The sequence below is a fragment of the Ctenopharyngodon idella genome, chromosome 20 (genome assembly GCF_019924925.1).
Source record: "Ctenopharyngodon idella isolate HZGC_01 chromosome 20, HZGC01, whole genome shotgun sequence".
NCBI lineage: Eukaryota > Metazoa > Chordata > Actinopteri > Cypriniformes > Xenocyprididae > Ctenopharyngodon > Ctenopharyngodon idella.
Genome location: NC_067239.1, coordinates 21373739 through 21387660, shown reverse-complemented (window position 1 = coordinate 21387660; position 13922 = coordinate 21373739). Strand labels below are relative to the sequence as shown.

Below are 13922 nucleotides of genomic sequence, written 5' to 3'. Positions count from 1 at the left end.
AAAGACAGAATAAAAGAATCCTCATTAACTCTTAACTGAACGGATTTAACCTTAAAGGGATAGTTCACCCAAAAATGAAAATTCTGTCATCATTTACTCACCCTCAAGTAGTTCCAAACCTGTATGAATTTCTTAGTTCTGCTGAACACAAAGAAAGATATTTGGAAGAATGTCAGTAAACAAACAGATCTCGCCCCCCATTGACTACCATAGTATTTATTTTTCCTACTATGGTAGTAAATGGGGGGGCGAGATTTGTTTGTCTCTTTCTTTGTGTTCAGCAGAACAGAGAAATTCATACAGGTTTAGAACTACTTGAGGGTGAGTAAATGAAGACAGTATTTTCATTTTTGGGTGAACTAAAACAATCTACGTCTGTTCATTTTTGTGTTACTGAAGTGCTTCGTACTTTCTCAGAGTGCCGAAACTGCCTCCAGAAGCTCTCGTACATCCTCTTGGTGATCTTCTCCGGACTGCACACCATAGTTTTGATGTAGACTTTAAAACTGCGGTCTAACAGTTGGTTAATTTCTCCATAATCATAATCATCGTACCTGCCATGTAACAGACAGAGAGAGAAAGATACATCAGCAACTGGACAGGAAAAATTAAATATTAACATTACATAAATAGAATGACAAACAAATTCTTAAACAGTGAACAGTGGAGAGACTGACCGAATCCCGAACATGCAGTGGATGTAGTTCCAGATGGCTCTACGGAGCATGGAAGTGTCCACACCCTGGTGTGTCGCCATTGTGTTATATGTCAAATTGTATGCGATCTGGAACTTTTCATCCAGAAGCTGTCCAAAATCCGGATACAGCCGATTCACTAGGGAAAAGCCATGGTCTTCCCAACTGTAGTCCTGTCGAGGGCAGAAAACATACAGCTGTTATTTTAATCCTCCATTTCCTTTGTTCTCCAACAAGCAAGACAACTTCACTTTAATCTCACCTGCACTCTGAGGGTGGGTACATGTTCTCCTCTCCTGGAGAAGTCTTTGTAGCCATAACTAGGGTCTTCGAAGTGTCGTGAAACATCTCTGGATGGTACACACTCCTCATCCTCTGTTGACCGAACATGGTGATTTAATACAAGTCTTTCTGCATTGCATTTTAACATCATAATCATAAATCAACTTACCAGAGGTGACCACCAGCATGCTCTCGGTCTTTTCCCTCTCAAAACGAGTGGCCATTTCCTCCTGACTGGCTTCCTCTTCGTCACGGCATTCTTGGAGCTGCTTCATCCTCTCCATCAGCACTTCCACCTCACCAGACGACTCTGACACCTTAAACACACACATACAGGAATCTAGGTCATTACATGCTTTATGTACACTGTATGGTCAGGAATTTGAACCTCACAGATCCTTTTTCTTTCTCGCAATCATTTTCTTTGAATACATTTCCATCAGTCTCACCTGCTGGTTCCCAAACATCTCTTCCAGGGCACCGTTGCCATTGGCAATGTCACAAACGCAGTAACCGCTGAGCGAGGGCGGCCTGAATGTATGTCCTCCATCTGTTTGGATGTCAGGGGTGATGCCGCAACCAAACGTAAAGGAGGCCAGAGAGTGATAGTGTGTGAGTAGCACCACAACGTGGATCAGCTCGGCCAGGGACCAGCTGTGCTCCTCTGCCTTCAGTAGACGCTGTTATTTAAAAAAAATAAAATGGCAACATTTATAAGAGTCAATGATATAAGAGTGTCTATGACAAAGAAAATGAAAAATCTAGTTTGTGCTAGATTCCTAGAAATGTACTCTTGATATTCATGGTGGTTTCAAAAAACTTTTCATTTTCAATTTTCAAGTTTCAGTTTAATGACTCATATCATGCGGTGTAACCATCAAGTAAAAAGTAATCAAATTTTCCTTACACATTTAATACATGTGTCTTGTTTACTGCTTTAAAAAAAATTTTTTAAGGTAATGGCTTTTCTTTACAAATATATATGTAATATATAATTCATACATTTTTGGGGAGAATCACATAAATAAAATAAAAATCACATATCAATAAAATATTGATAATATTAAAATATATAGCAGTAAGCAATTTTGTTAAAATAATAATAAAATATTACATTAAACTATTTAATAAGGCTTTTAATTATGATATTTGGCCAGTTGACAATGACAACCTGACATTTTTGACATTATGTACCCCAAAAATATCCAAATAAATTTATATTTAGAAATTAACTTATTTTCTTTTAATAAATTAACAAATTATAATAAATTAACAAGCTCATCATGGAAGAGGTGCATTTAAATCACTGTATATATGTATTTTTAAATAAATGAATAGATTTGTGACAAAAAACAGTGCCATGTGATTGGCACATAAATTATGAAAACTCCATTAAGGCTAATTAACTGAAACCAGCCTGACCTAATAGTTCATAGCATTATAAAACTTCTACAGTTGCATAACAGCTGTGGGCAAGTGTCCATGTGTGACTGTGAGGTTGAAGTCATACCTCAATGTGTTCTTTGGTGAGCAGCCAGGGGCGGTGGGCCAGGATCTTATTGAGCTCCCCGAGAGCCTGAAGCTTCTGTGGGGCTTCTTCCAGACCATTCAACCACTTGGGATCACCTCCGACCTGCAGGAAGTCATTCACGTGCAGGTTGACCAGGTACGTGCACTGGTGCCTGGCGGCAGCCTGTTGAACAAAAGCAAGCTTTTAGAAGAATCTGGCACTGTGATTTTTGGAATTTCATACAAAAATATAGTCTGCCATCTCACCATTATCCCTATATAATGTCTGCAGTGCAGAGACAAAGGACCATCAATCTGAAGTAGGTAATGCTGTGTCTTAAGAAAGCTCTCCAGATACTGAGGATGGAACCCCATCACCAAGGAGATGTTGTCAAGGCGACCGAGCACTGCGAAGGCGTCCTCAAAAATCGACTGTGTTCTTTCATCCAATTTACTGACTTGAAGTATCTGGGACAACAGGGAAATAAAGATGAGGTGAACCTGGGGAATTCAGCACTGGTAAAATACCTTCACTAGACTGTCATGTTAAACATTGTTAATGCAAAAAAAAAAGTGAGATTCATGCCAACTTTACAGCCAGCAGGGTGGATGATAACACTAACCTCTTTCTCCGGTATGAATCTACTTGGTCCATTTCCCATCGGTCTGGGGATTCGCACACCAACGTCCTAACAAAGATAAAAACCAATAACATGATTACATGATCGACATACATGTCAAAAAAAGAGAGAAGCACTTGGCATGAAACTATAATTATATCAAAGAAATTCTGGCATCAGACCCAGAGCTCTTAAAAACAACATCCTTCCTCATCTCAAATATCAACGGCTGGTTCTAGAATTTTCTCTGTAAATAAATTCTTTATAATACATAACACAATGCAATCAGTATAACAACAGTCAGACCTTGAACATCATTCATCTGCCTATTGATACTACAGAAGCTGTCAAAAGAGAATGATTCAAAACAACCTAGATTCCCTAGAAACAAATAGGTTGTCCGAGTTAACACACCAGTGACATAAACATGCCAAAATAGCTGACTCAGAAATATGCAAGCAATTGTCTAAAATATATTATTAAACACTAATAAACCTGACACCGCGAGCAATGCAATATGTCCATTTGCAGAAGAATACAGCAGTTCTACACAATGGCAATCTTGCATATATTATTTTTGTGCGTTGATTGAAAAAAAAAAAAAAAGACAACAACAGCATTTAGACTGTGACACTGACTTCATCCTGTTAGCCATTGATCAAAGACGAATGTCTATTGATCCGATGACAACAGGCTGAGAAAAACAAGCTAGCAGTGTTCATGATCCAAGTACAAAGAACTGACTGCACTGCAGCAGACTGACTGAATGAACGGACATTATTTAAAATCAATGAAAAAAGTGCACTAACGAAACAGTCGAACGAGAAATACATGTCACTAGTTAAACTCGATGTCAAGCTCTTATCCTTGTTCTTACCTTTTTACTAAGCCGCTCGCACTGTGTGCAAATTTTAAACAAGTCTGTCATGGTGAGAGAGGAATTTTCTATAGTTTCATTAGACGCCGATGCGTGCCTCATATTGCGCTTTTCTGCTTCTAATTAAAAAATTAAAGCGACTATCTTGTATTTGCTTTAGCTCCCGTTGTTTCTTGAGGCATTACACTACTCGCCCATATCAGCTGTTGAAGCTCCCGAGCAGAATACCCACTCTTTACTAGCCCTCTTGTGGTAAATAACAAGCTGTAAACATGACTGACGCGCCCAAGAGCCAATCGCGTTGCGAAAACAACCTACGTTGTCCAATCAACGTCAAATGGGCGGGGTTAAAGAAGCGACTTGCGCCGACAGTGGACTTAAAACGGTAGTTCACGCAAAAAAGAAAATTCTGTCATCATTTATACACCCTCATATCTCTGAAAAACGATTTGTCTGTTTCTGTTGTGAAAAAATACGTTTTAGGCAGAACGATAGCCTTTTACTTTGTATGGTGGGAAAAATGTAATGAAGTTGAATAGTGACCGTGAAACTGGAAGGGAGTCCGTCGGTGCCTCAAATTCTGCCTAATATTTCCTTTTGTGTTTAACAGAAGAAAGTGTACAGGTTTGGAACAACATGAGTGACAGTAAATGATGACATAAGTTCATTTTTGGGTGAAATTTAAAACGTTTATTATTTATTTATTTATATTGATTAATATGCAAATTGTCTGAAATTTTGCTATCCAACATGCATTTCTATTAGATCTCAATGCACTTTTGATAGGAAGCTGTTTTTTTGGCTTTCAAATGGCATGTCTGGAAAAGCTTTCTAACATTGGTTAATACTTAACAAACTTTTAACTTTGTCTTCCAATAAACCTATTTACATAATCAGGGTTTGTCTAGTTTATATTACATTGTTACCCTACTGCAGTTCCAATTGCCCAGTGTAAGAGAGTTTTAAGTAGCCCAAGCAAGTGGGAGGGGATGTTTTTCCTTGAGCAAATGAGAACTGCAGTAAACAAGCCCTGCAACGTGAATGAGGATGACGGCATGGACTACAGTGAAAAACAAGCCAAGATCAATTCCTGCCCTCAGCTTAATATCCCCCACAGGGGACAAGTCAAGGCACCTAATAGATAAAGTGACGCTTTTGGCTCAGGGATTGATTATTTTCTCGGGAGGGGAAAAAAAAAAATGAAATAAAAAGCTTCTACAGGTGCCTTGGTTTTCAATTGGTTAAACTAAAAAGGTAGTTGGTCAAGATGATGCAATGCAGTGCACTTCATAATTTTGTTCACAATATTCAGATTCATTTACAATCTTACAAACATATTAAATGATTCACAACTTGCATACATAATGTATTATTATATGCTGAAATGCATGATTGTATAATATATAGTGGAGTAATAAAAAAGTCCAACGAACATGCACAAGCAGAAGACTGTCAAAGCGTTTGGATTTGGCATCGCTCACGAGATGAAGAGTAGCTATTCAGCATGTTCATTGTGTCTGAAGGGACCATCCTACATCGGGGGCTGAGGGGGGTGTAAACAGACCAGAGCAGGAGTCAGCACTCTCTCTGGTGATAGGGGGTGGTTAACCAGGGCCACTGAGCCCTATGGCTCAGCAAACCTACAGAAGAGAATGGTCAGCGTTTGCCTTGCACCCACCTCCCCCAGGGCACCCTTTCCTCTCTTTATAAAAAAAGAGCCATAACTCTTATATTAGAACAAACTTCAGGCTTTACTGTACCCACACCGTATCAAAACACTGGGCTGGACTGCTTAGTTGGACCAGTGCACTAATGTTACTGTGGCTGAATGGACTGCGAAAAGGGGTTAGTATTACTCCAGTCATATGCAAATACAAACAACTACTAATAAAAGCTTTCAAAATGGCTGACAAACTTAATTTAAGTTACTTAAACCAACTTTTAGAGTTATTTTAAGTCATTTTTTGGTTGTATTATTGAAATCATTTAAGCATCGCACAAAAGGAACATGTCTGGACAAATGCATCACATCTACTTCTTAGAAGAATACACAAACTATCAAATTCATTTTTTTTTTTTTTTTTTTGAACCAGTAAAACATGTCAATCAAGGAAATCATCATTCAACAGCTGCAAGCTTTTCTCTTCACTTATTATTAAAATATTTTCATATTTTTTCAACAGATAAAACTTCCAAACTTATTAAATCTCATTAAATCTAACCCTAAAATTCATAGAGACTGCAATTCCAGCTGTGGAAATCTCTTTAGTATTTCCTCAAGTGTGAAAGTCCAGGGTTAAGCCATGTTCATGTGTGAATGTTAGATTTAAAAGGTGATTTCTTGGAGCTGTGAGGAAAAACAACCAACATCTTCCAATAACTCTCTGTTCGTGACTTTCTACTGGTGAAAACTTTTTCATTATGTTTGAACGCTTTCTGAGTAACAGGGTGTGTTTGTAGAAGTGATTCTCTGTGTGAATGTGTCTCTGTGCTGTTGTTTTTCTTGTGCTGAACGAGCAGCCACACTAAAACCACAAGCCTTCGGATGTTCAACAAGTGGCAGAAAAGTTGCCTGACGCAGCCTTAGTCTGAACCAGTTCCATCCTGACCTATCAGAGAACAGGGGGAAGAAAGACTGAAAAAAACACAAAAGACAAGCCTAGCAACAGGAGTCAGCCAATCAGAAAGCAGAACAACAGTTTCAGGGTCCAATCTGTTTTTTTCACCCTCACTCCCCCACCGTAGTGCCTCTGAAAGAAAAAAAAAAGTAGTCTAACTTCAAAATGAAGTTGTTTCTCAGTCTATTTAATGTCTAAGAGTGATATGTTTTTATGGCCGAATGTATCTGCTGCTTTGTTTGCAGAAAAAGTGTTGCAAGTCGACTAAAGTCTTTACAGCCTTGAACTTTAGACCATATGGTGTGACAATAACCACAATGTAAAAAAATATTAATAAAAAGAAGGGAAAGATGTGCTTTCCATGACCCACACTGAGCATTTATTGTTTATGCAATTTGTCTCATTCACTCTAACAATGATTAAAATCTTATTCTGTCTGTATTAAACAAAGATCCTTTTAGAGTCAATATTGCAGCAGGAAAGAGGAACAGGCAAATAAACACTAGTTCTACAATAGACTGGGGTCTTACTTTTTCCCAGTTTGTTTTCTTCCCAGTAATCATTTAACTTTGCAAATTAGTCAACTCTAATTGATTAATTTAGCTAAAGGTGTAATGATTATTTTTTCACTGTAAATGCATGTCCAAATGAAGCAGTCGTGTCCTGCCTGAACATTTCCCCACTGTTTCATAGATCAATACAAGTATTCTATGTGTGACCAATAAGAACTGCAAAAAGAGAGATCAACACTGTATGAACACTTCAGATGCAAAAGCCTCTAAGTCTGTCTGATGTTTTTCTTTAAAATTAGCATTTTTATAAGTACCGGTACTTCTGATTGGGCTGAGGCTGGGATTTAGTGGGTTTGAAGTGAAAGAATTTGATGAACGTATACTATGTGCGGAGAGCATTCACTCAGTATCGTTATCTAATTTTTGACCGAGGTGGCTTTTAGATGCTTTTGCAATTGAAGTCTTCATATGTTTATGAAGAAAATGTCTTAAGGAATAGACTTAAACTCGGTTGCTTTCAAGGGTTAGATCACCCAAAAATGAAAACTCTGTCATTAATTAATCACCCTCATGTTGTTCCAAACCCGCAAGACATTTGTTCATCTTCAGAACACAAAGCTTTCTGTCCCTCCATTGACAGCCTACGCAACTACCACTTTCAAGCCCCAGAAAGGTAGTAAAGACATCATTAAAGTAATCCATGTGACCCCCGCGTTGTAGGGCTGGGACAATACATCGAATCTCGATTCACGATATGAAGAATCTGGAGCGATTCTGATATTTTCCGATGTATCGCGATTCTTCAGCTTAGTTTTTAAACAGCAGATGGCACTACTATATGTGCTTTAGAAACACTCGTACACTGCCTGCTTCCAGTTCCTTTACACACACCACTTAAACCTAAAATAATCATTCATAAAGTTTGAAAAGTTTAAACGAATTACAAATCTCGCATCATAAAAGCATTCTGAGCCGATGTGCAAGCATATTTAACCACTTACATGACTCAGCCGAACGCACGAGCACTGTCCAGCAGTCTTCTTCGTAAGCGTTTGAGAGTGTGCGGTTAAAATAATGAATATTTTGTAAATAAATTGGTAATTTTTTTTTTTTTTTTTTTTTGCGCAAACAAAGCACTTGCGTCGCTTAATAAAATTGAGGTTAAACCACTTGGGCCACATGGATTACTTTAATGATGTCTTTACCACCTTTCTGGGGCTTAAAAATGGTAGTTGCACAGGCTGTCAATGGAGGGACAGAAAGCTCTCAGATTTCATTAAAAAGATCTTCATTTGTGTTCTGAAGATGAACGAGTTATGGAACGACATAAGGGTGAGTAATTAATGACATTACATAGGGTGAACTAACCCTTTCATAATTCACTGCCATTGTAATTTGCCAGACAAACTATTACAGACTAGCATAGCATGGGCTCACTGGGTCGGATATTTGCTTGCAGGGTCCAAAATTAACCATGGCGAGTGAATAAAATATTAATAAATATATAAATATTTGTATTTACATGATAAAGCAATTTGTATGTTAATGTGTGTGTATATATATATATATATATAATTGCCTATATATAATACATAGCCTAATCAGCGTTAAAGCGCACGCATAAAGCCACAGTGAACCAGCAAAAGTAATGATTATGAGTGTGTTGTGAAAAAACAGTCTAAACTGTCTAAACATTTTAATAATGTATTGTTGTTTTCTGTGTTTTCGGCTGCAGAGATTAGGTCGATGATGCTGACTCGTAATCGCAGTAGTGGACGCGCCACGTTTCATACGGATTACACAATCTGAGAATATTTGTTTTCCACCTGAATTGGTTGACAATCACTTGACATTTCAAGCTTTCTATAGATATATTTCTCATGTCTGTGAGGCAAGTATACACTGAGTTTTGGTTTATTTTTTTGACGCACTCAAGTTCATAGAGACTGAGACAGCAAAATGCACATCCTGTTTGTTTTCTTTATTTTACAATGGTACAATGTTTTCTTGTTATTGTGAGTTTACACAAATAAAAGAACTATCATTCTTACCCCTGGTTTCATAGACAGTGCTTAAGCCTAGTCCCAGAATAAAATGCATGTTTGAGCTGTCTTAACTGAAAGCAACTTGCACTGGCATATCTTAACATATGTCAGTGCCATTGTTTTGTCTCAAGATGCACACCAGTAATGCTTTTTCTAAGGCATGTTTATAAAAGCTACTTAAATGCCATAAATAAACTAAGGCCTAATCCTGGCTTAATCTAAGCCTTATCTGTAAAACCAGGTCATACAGTATTATATTGCTGTTATCAACTTGCCATTTTGGCATTAATTTTGAACCTTGTTTATGTCTTCTGAGTGAGTGTCTTTTGCCTGGTGGAGGTCAATGAACTTGCTTTACAGTGAGAGTTCAATGACTGTCAGAAGACTGTGCTCAGACTCAATAGCTCTTTTCATGACACTAAACATATAACAATTCAACAGCGTTTTCCTCCACTATCAGATCCACCTTTCCTCTAACTCTTTCATCCTTATATCCTCTATGTCACTGGTCATTTCTCCCACTCAACTTCCCATGTTCCTCTCTCTCAGTCTAGTACTTGGATTCAGCTTGGGAGCTCTGAGGACCAGGCTGATTGGAGCAGCTCAGTCTTGCATCTGTCTTCCTGAAAGAGGTGCGGTCCGCTAGGAACATCGATACAAATGTACACACATACACATCCAGACAGTCAGAGGAAATGGCACTCCCAAAGCACAAACTACAGAGCATGTTAGCACGCATATGCATACACTCAGGACTCAACAATAAAGATTGTTTCTACCGGTCAGCAGTTCAGATTATTACCTTCCCCTTGGCAACATAATAATGAAATATTATTCAAAAAAAGTAAATGATAGAGCTATAATCATGCAAAGAAAACAACATGCACTGGTTGTCACGACAACAGCAACTTTTAAGGGGGTTGTACACACAGGACGTGCTCCTGCATTCCTGTGCTATTTTCTCTCTACCGTCTATGTTGGAAAGCAATCAGATGACATCTTTGGCAATTATATTGCGCCTCTCAGTTTTAGTATCTCACACCATGAACAATTTAAAGGGGGGGGGTATAATGCTATTTCATGTATTCTGACTTATTTACACTGTTAAAGAGTTGGATTCTCATGCTAAACATGACCAAAGTTTCAAAACATGAGTTAGACGTATGACAGAGTATTTCTGTGCCAAAAATACTCTTCCAAATCCTCATAACAAGTCTTTTTTTCGAGTATGGGGCTGTGTGACGTCATACAGTTCAGAATTCCTTGTACGGGCACTTCTCCCAGAAGAGCACGCGCATACACGTTGACCAGAGCGAGAGAGCAAGAGCACGCCCATCAACGCGTGTTCGGCTTTACGGAAGTCGTCGGCAGCGCTGCACAGGTCACAGGACTGCACGAAATCAACAATGTCACCAAAGAAGTGTGTTTTTGGTTGTGAGGGAAAGATAACCTTGCTTCCCAAAGAACCCAGCGTTAAGTGGAGCTGAGAGTTTTGTGTTCACGCATTACATTGATGCGCTCTCGATATTTGTTATTAAAATAACCATAGAAACTGATAGTTGCAATCACTTTTTTATTGGTTAAAATTTATGGAGAATATCTTGTGTTTTTCCGTGGCTGCTCGAGCCCTCAGGGTCAGGCGCTTATGGTTTCATAAACAAGGTCCAGTTCTACGCTGGATTTACAGATCATTTGAAACTGAAAGATGGAGCGGTCACAGCGATAATGATCCCGGTCATGAGTCGGAACCGCAGGTGGTGAATATGTATCATTCTTTCCACAAAAATATTAATCAGCACCACTGTTTACAACATTGATAATATTAAGAAATTTTTCTTGAGCACCAAATCAGCATATTAGGATTTCTGAAGGATCATGTGACACTGAAATCTGGATTAAATTATCACAGGAATAAATTACACTTTAAAATATATTAAAAGAGTTAATGACTGGAATTGTAATAATATTTCACAGTATTACTGTTTTTACTGTATTTTTGATCAAATAAATGCTGCCAAAACATTAAAAAAATCTTACCGACCCCAAACTAATTTCAACAGTAGTGAACACCCTCTCACAAGCAAAAAATACAGTGTCCCTAAAAGGGCAAATATCAAACTAACTAGTATCTGCAAACAAATGAAGCAAGCCGAACTAACTTTACTTCTTAGTCATCATTGTAATGATTTTTAGCTTGTATCAAGGTCAAATAATAGTAATAAGATTTAAAACAATGACATTTAGGCCCAGTTTCACAGACAAGGCTTATATTAAGCCAGGATTAGGCCTTAATTAAATTAGGACATTCAAGTAGCTTTTATAAACGTGCCTTAGAAAAAAACATTACTGGTGTGCATCTTGAGACAAAACAATGTCACTGACATATTTTACGATATGTCAGTGCAAGTTGCTTTCAGTTAAAACAGCTTAAACATGCATTTTAGTCTGGGACTAGGCTTAAGCCTTAGAAGAATCCAGGCATTAGACATTTTGAATCTGAACTCTGGCTTAAGTGTCTGAATACTTTTTGAAGCCAATGTTACGCAGAAAAACATTTTTAAAAATTTACTTTCTCTGTTCTCCTATGTCTCGCTCTCCCTCTTTTGCTGTATAGCCGCAGATCTGCTTGTGAGGAAGCCAAAGTTCCCGTGGATGTTATGTTAACAGGGAGTGCTCACAGCTGTTAAAATACACAGGGCACAGCGCTCACACAAAATTCAATACATATATCTAACATAAACAAAGGCAAGAACCTCCTCTTCAGCTATCTTTAGCACAACACAAACCACAGTGCCACAGAATTAATGACTGTCCCTTATCATCTGATGTGAAACTCAAGCAGACTTTGCTTTATAACAGTGTTGATCAATACATAAGGTTTAGTGGTCATGACTGATAAAGATGTGTGGTTTACTGTCATTACTGAATGTTACCCTGCATGAGCCTTTGACTGAACTGTCATGTAAATGATGCTTTATTAAAATCGGTCCATTATATGCCAAGTCATTACTGTACCTTGGACATGCATACTGCTTGCGTCAAGTCTCAACAAAACAACACTTCCTCATTTAGACCGCAGAACACTGTTCCTCAAAACAAAAATAAATATCTAACAAAGTCATAGACTTATCCTTTTTATCACCCTTCTTTTTATTCACAGTTCACAGCTGTGGAAAAGTAAATGCCCGCCTGTTCATTTAAACTATCACGCCTTACATAACCAGTCTTGGAACAAAAAAATTATGATGTCAGTGAACCTGCTGTCAATTCAGCATCTGTATCATACAACATCATACCTGAGAAGAAAGACATGATGTATTCACAGTTGCTTACTTCACTGAGGGCAGCAGATGAACTGGAGACATATTCTAATCTAATAAATATCAATTCAGCTGCCCCTATATGAGTTTACGATTTTTATGAATATTGTTGTAATGTAAATACTTCCTTTAAACAGTCTGACCTTCCATTACACAAAAATGTTACCAGCATGAATCCCCAAAACACGTCATGAATGTGCTATGCTATGTATGTTTATGCATATTAGAGTATTGCACAATCATTATTTTAAGCAAACTTGTTCCAAATGTTCCAAAATTGTATGACTTTCTTCTGTGGAACACAAAAGATATTTTAAAAAACGTGTGTTTATTTGGTCCATACAATGGACCGAAACAGTTTGTTTTCCAACATTTTTCAAAATATCATCTTTTGTTTTCCTCAGAAGAAAGTAAGTCATACAGGTTAAGAACTGGTTCCATTATGTTCCATTTAATATAAAATACTGCCTAAGAGGGCAGATGCCTGTATGTTGGTTTTGGAACAGAGCCATTGTTTGAGTCTGATATAGATCTGAAATTCTTAAGAACTGTGCAGTGGTGAAGAGGAAATGCATTTGCAGCCCAATAACATCGCAGCATCATAAGCTTATATTAAAAAACTGTGAACTAATTTTACTCGCCGTGTCCTCTTTCTTCATCAATATCAGATGAGGCCCAAGCACAACTGGACGGCCAAACAAAACCGCCTAGGCCTGGGCGTTGGGCCATGCCACAGTCAGAATAAAACCACTTAATATTTCATTGTTTATGAAAGGCCTGTACAGGCCAGCAGAGACTACATACTCCTAGATTTCCCCTCCCCAGCAGTAGAAATTTCCATCCTTGAAAGAAGGAAATAATTTACAAGCACTAAAAACCTCTGCACACGGCCCTTTCTCTCTTTCTTGAAAAGTAATGTAATTAGTCTCTGTTTAATGCACTCAAGTGGAAAGCTTTACAGGATAACACACAAATAAACACAGTTTCTTACTCTTCCTCACATGATTCAGTATATCATGGAATGATCACAGTGCAAATGACACAAGAACACTGTGAGATCCTCAGAACACACAGTGCACAGTTTGAGCACATTTGCATAGATATTGTACACATGCACAAACATGCATACTAGCAGTTATACTGTAAGTCAGTCACCTATATATATATATATATATATATATATATATATATATATATAAACAATTCAGGGTGAGCAGGTCCACAGTCTTTGCTTATTATTTGTTTTTTTAATTATCCTATAATTTCTGTATGTTCTAGAGACACACCCAAACATGCTCACTTGTGCAATATTGTTCGCTGAGCAGTTAATTCATATTGGAACCATGCAAGGAATCTTTAGCAAATCTCAAACTGAATATCAATTTTTCATTCTGCACATTATAATGTTGTGGTGCCCAAATTCATTTTTAGCGTTTTTTTTAAA

The 13922-nt window shown here is 37.8% G+C and overlaps 1 protein-coding gene across 2 annotated transcripts in view; it reads right to left on the bottom strand.

The window, feature by feature from the left end:
- The window catches only part of sesn1 (sestrin 1), a 46428-nt gene that overhangs the window by 1668 nt on the left and 30838 nt on the right, over positions 1–13922 (bottom strand). The window contains exons 1-9 of one of the 2 annotated variants that reach the window (XM_051874404.1): positions 3984–4231; positions 3110–3175; positions 2754–2954; positions 2488–2670; positions 1427–1657; positions 1147–1294; positions 958–1070; positions 678–868; positions 410–554 (exon numbers count right to left, since the gene is read on the bottom strand). In XM_051874404.1, coding sequence (XP_051730364.1) covers positions 410–554; positions 678–868; positions 958–1070; positions 1147–1294; positions 1427–1657; positions 2488–2670; positions 2754–2954; positions 3110–3175; positions 3984–4085 — 1380 coding nt within the window. In that variant the 5' untranslated portion in view covers positions 4086–4231. Of the gene's footprint in view, positions 1–409; positions 555–677; positions 869–957; positions 1071–1146; positions 1295–1426; positions 1658–2487; positions 2671–2753; positions 2955–3109; positions 3176–3983; positions 4232–13922 lie in introns of those variants that run through there. The other variant, XM_051874403.1, reaches the window with a different exon arrangement.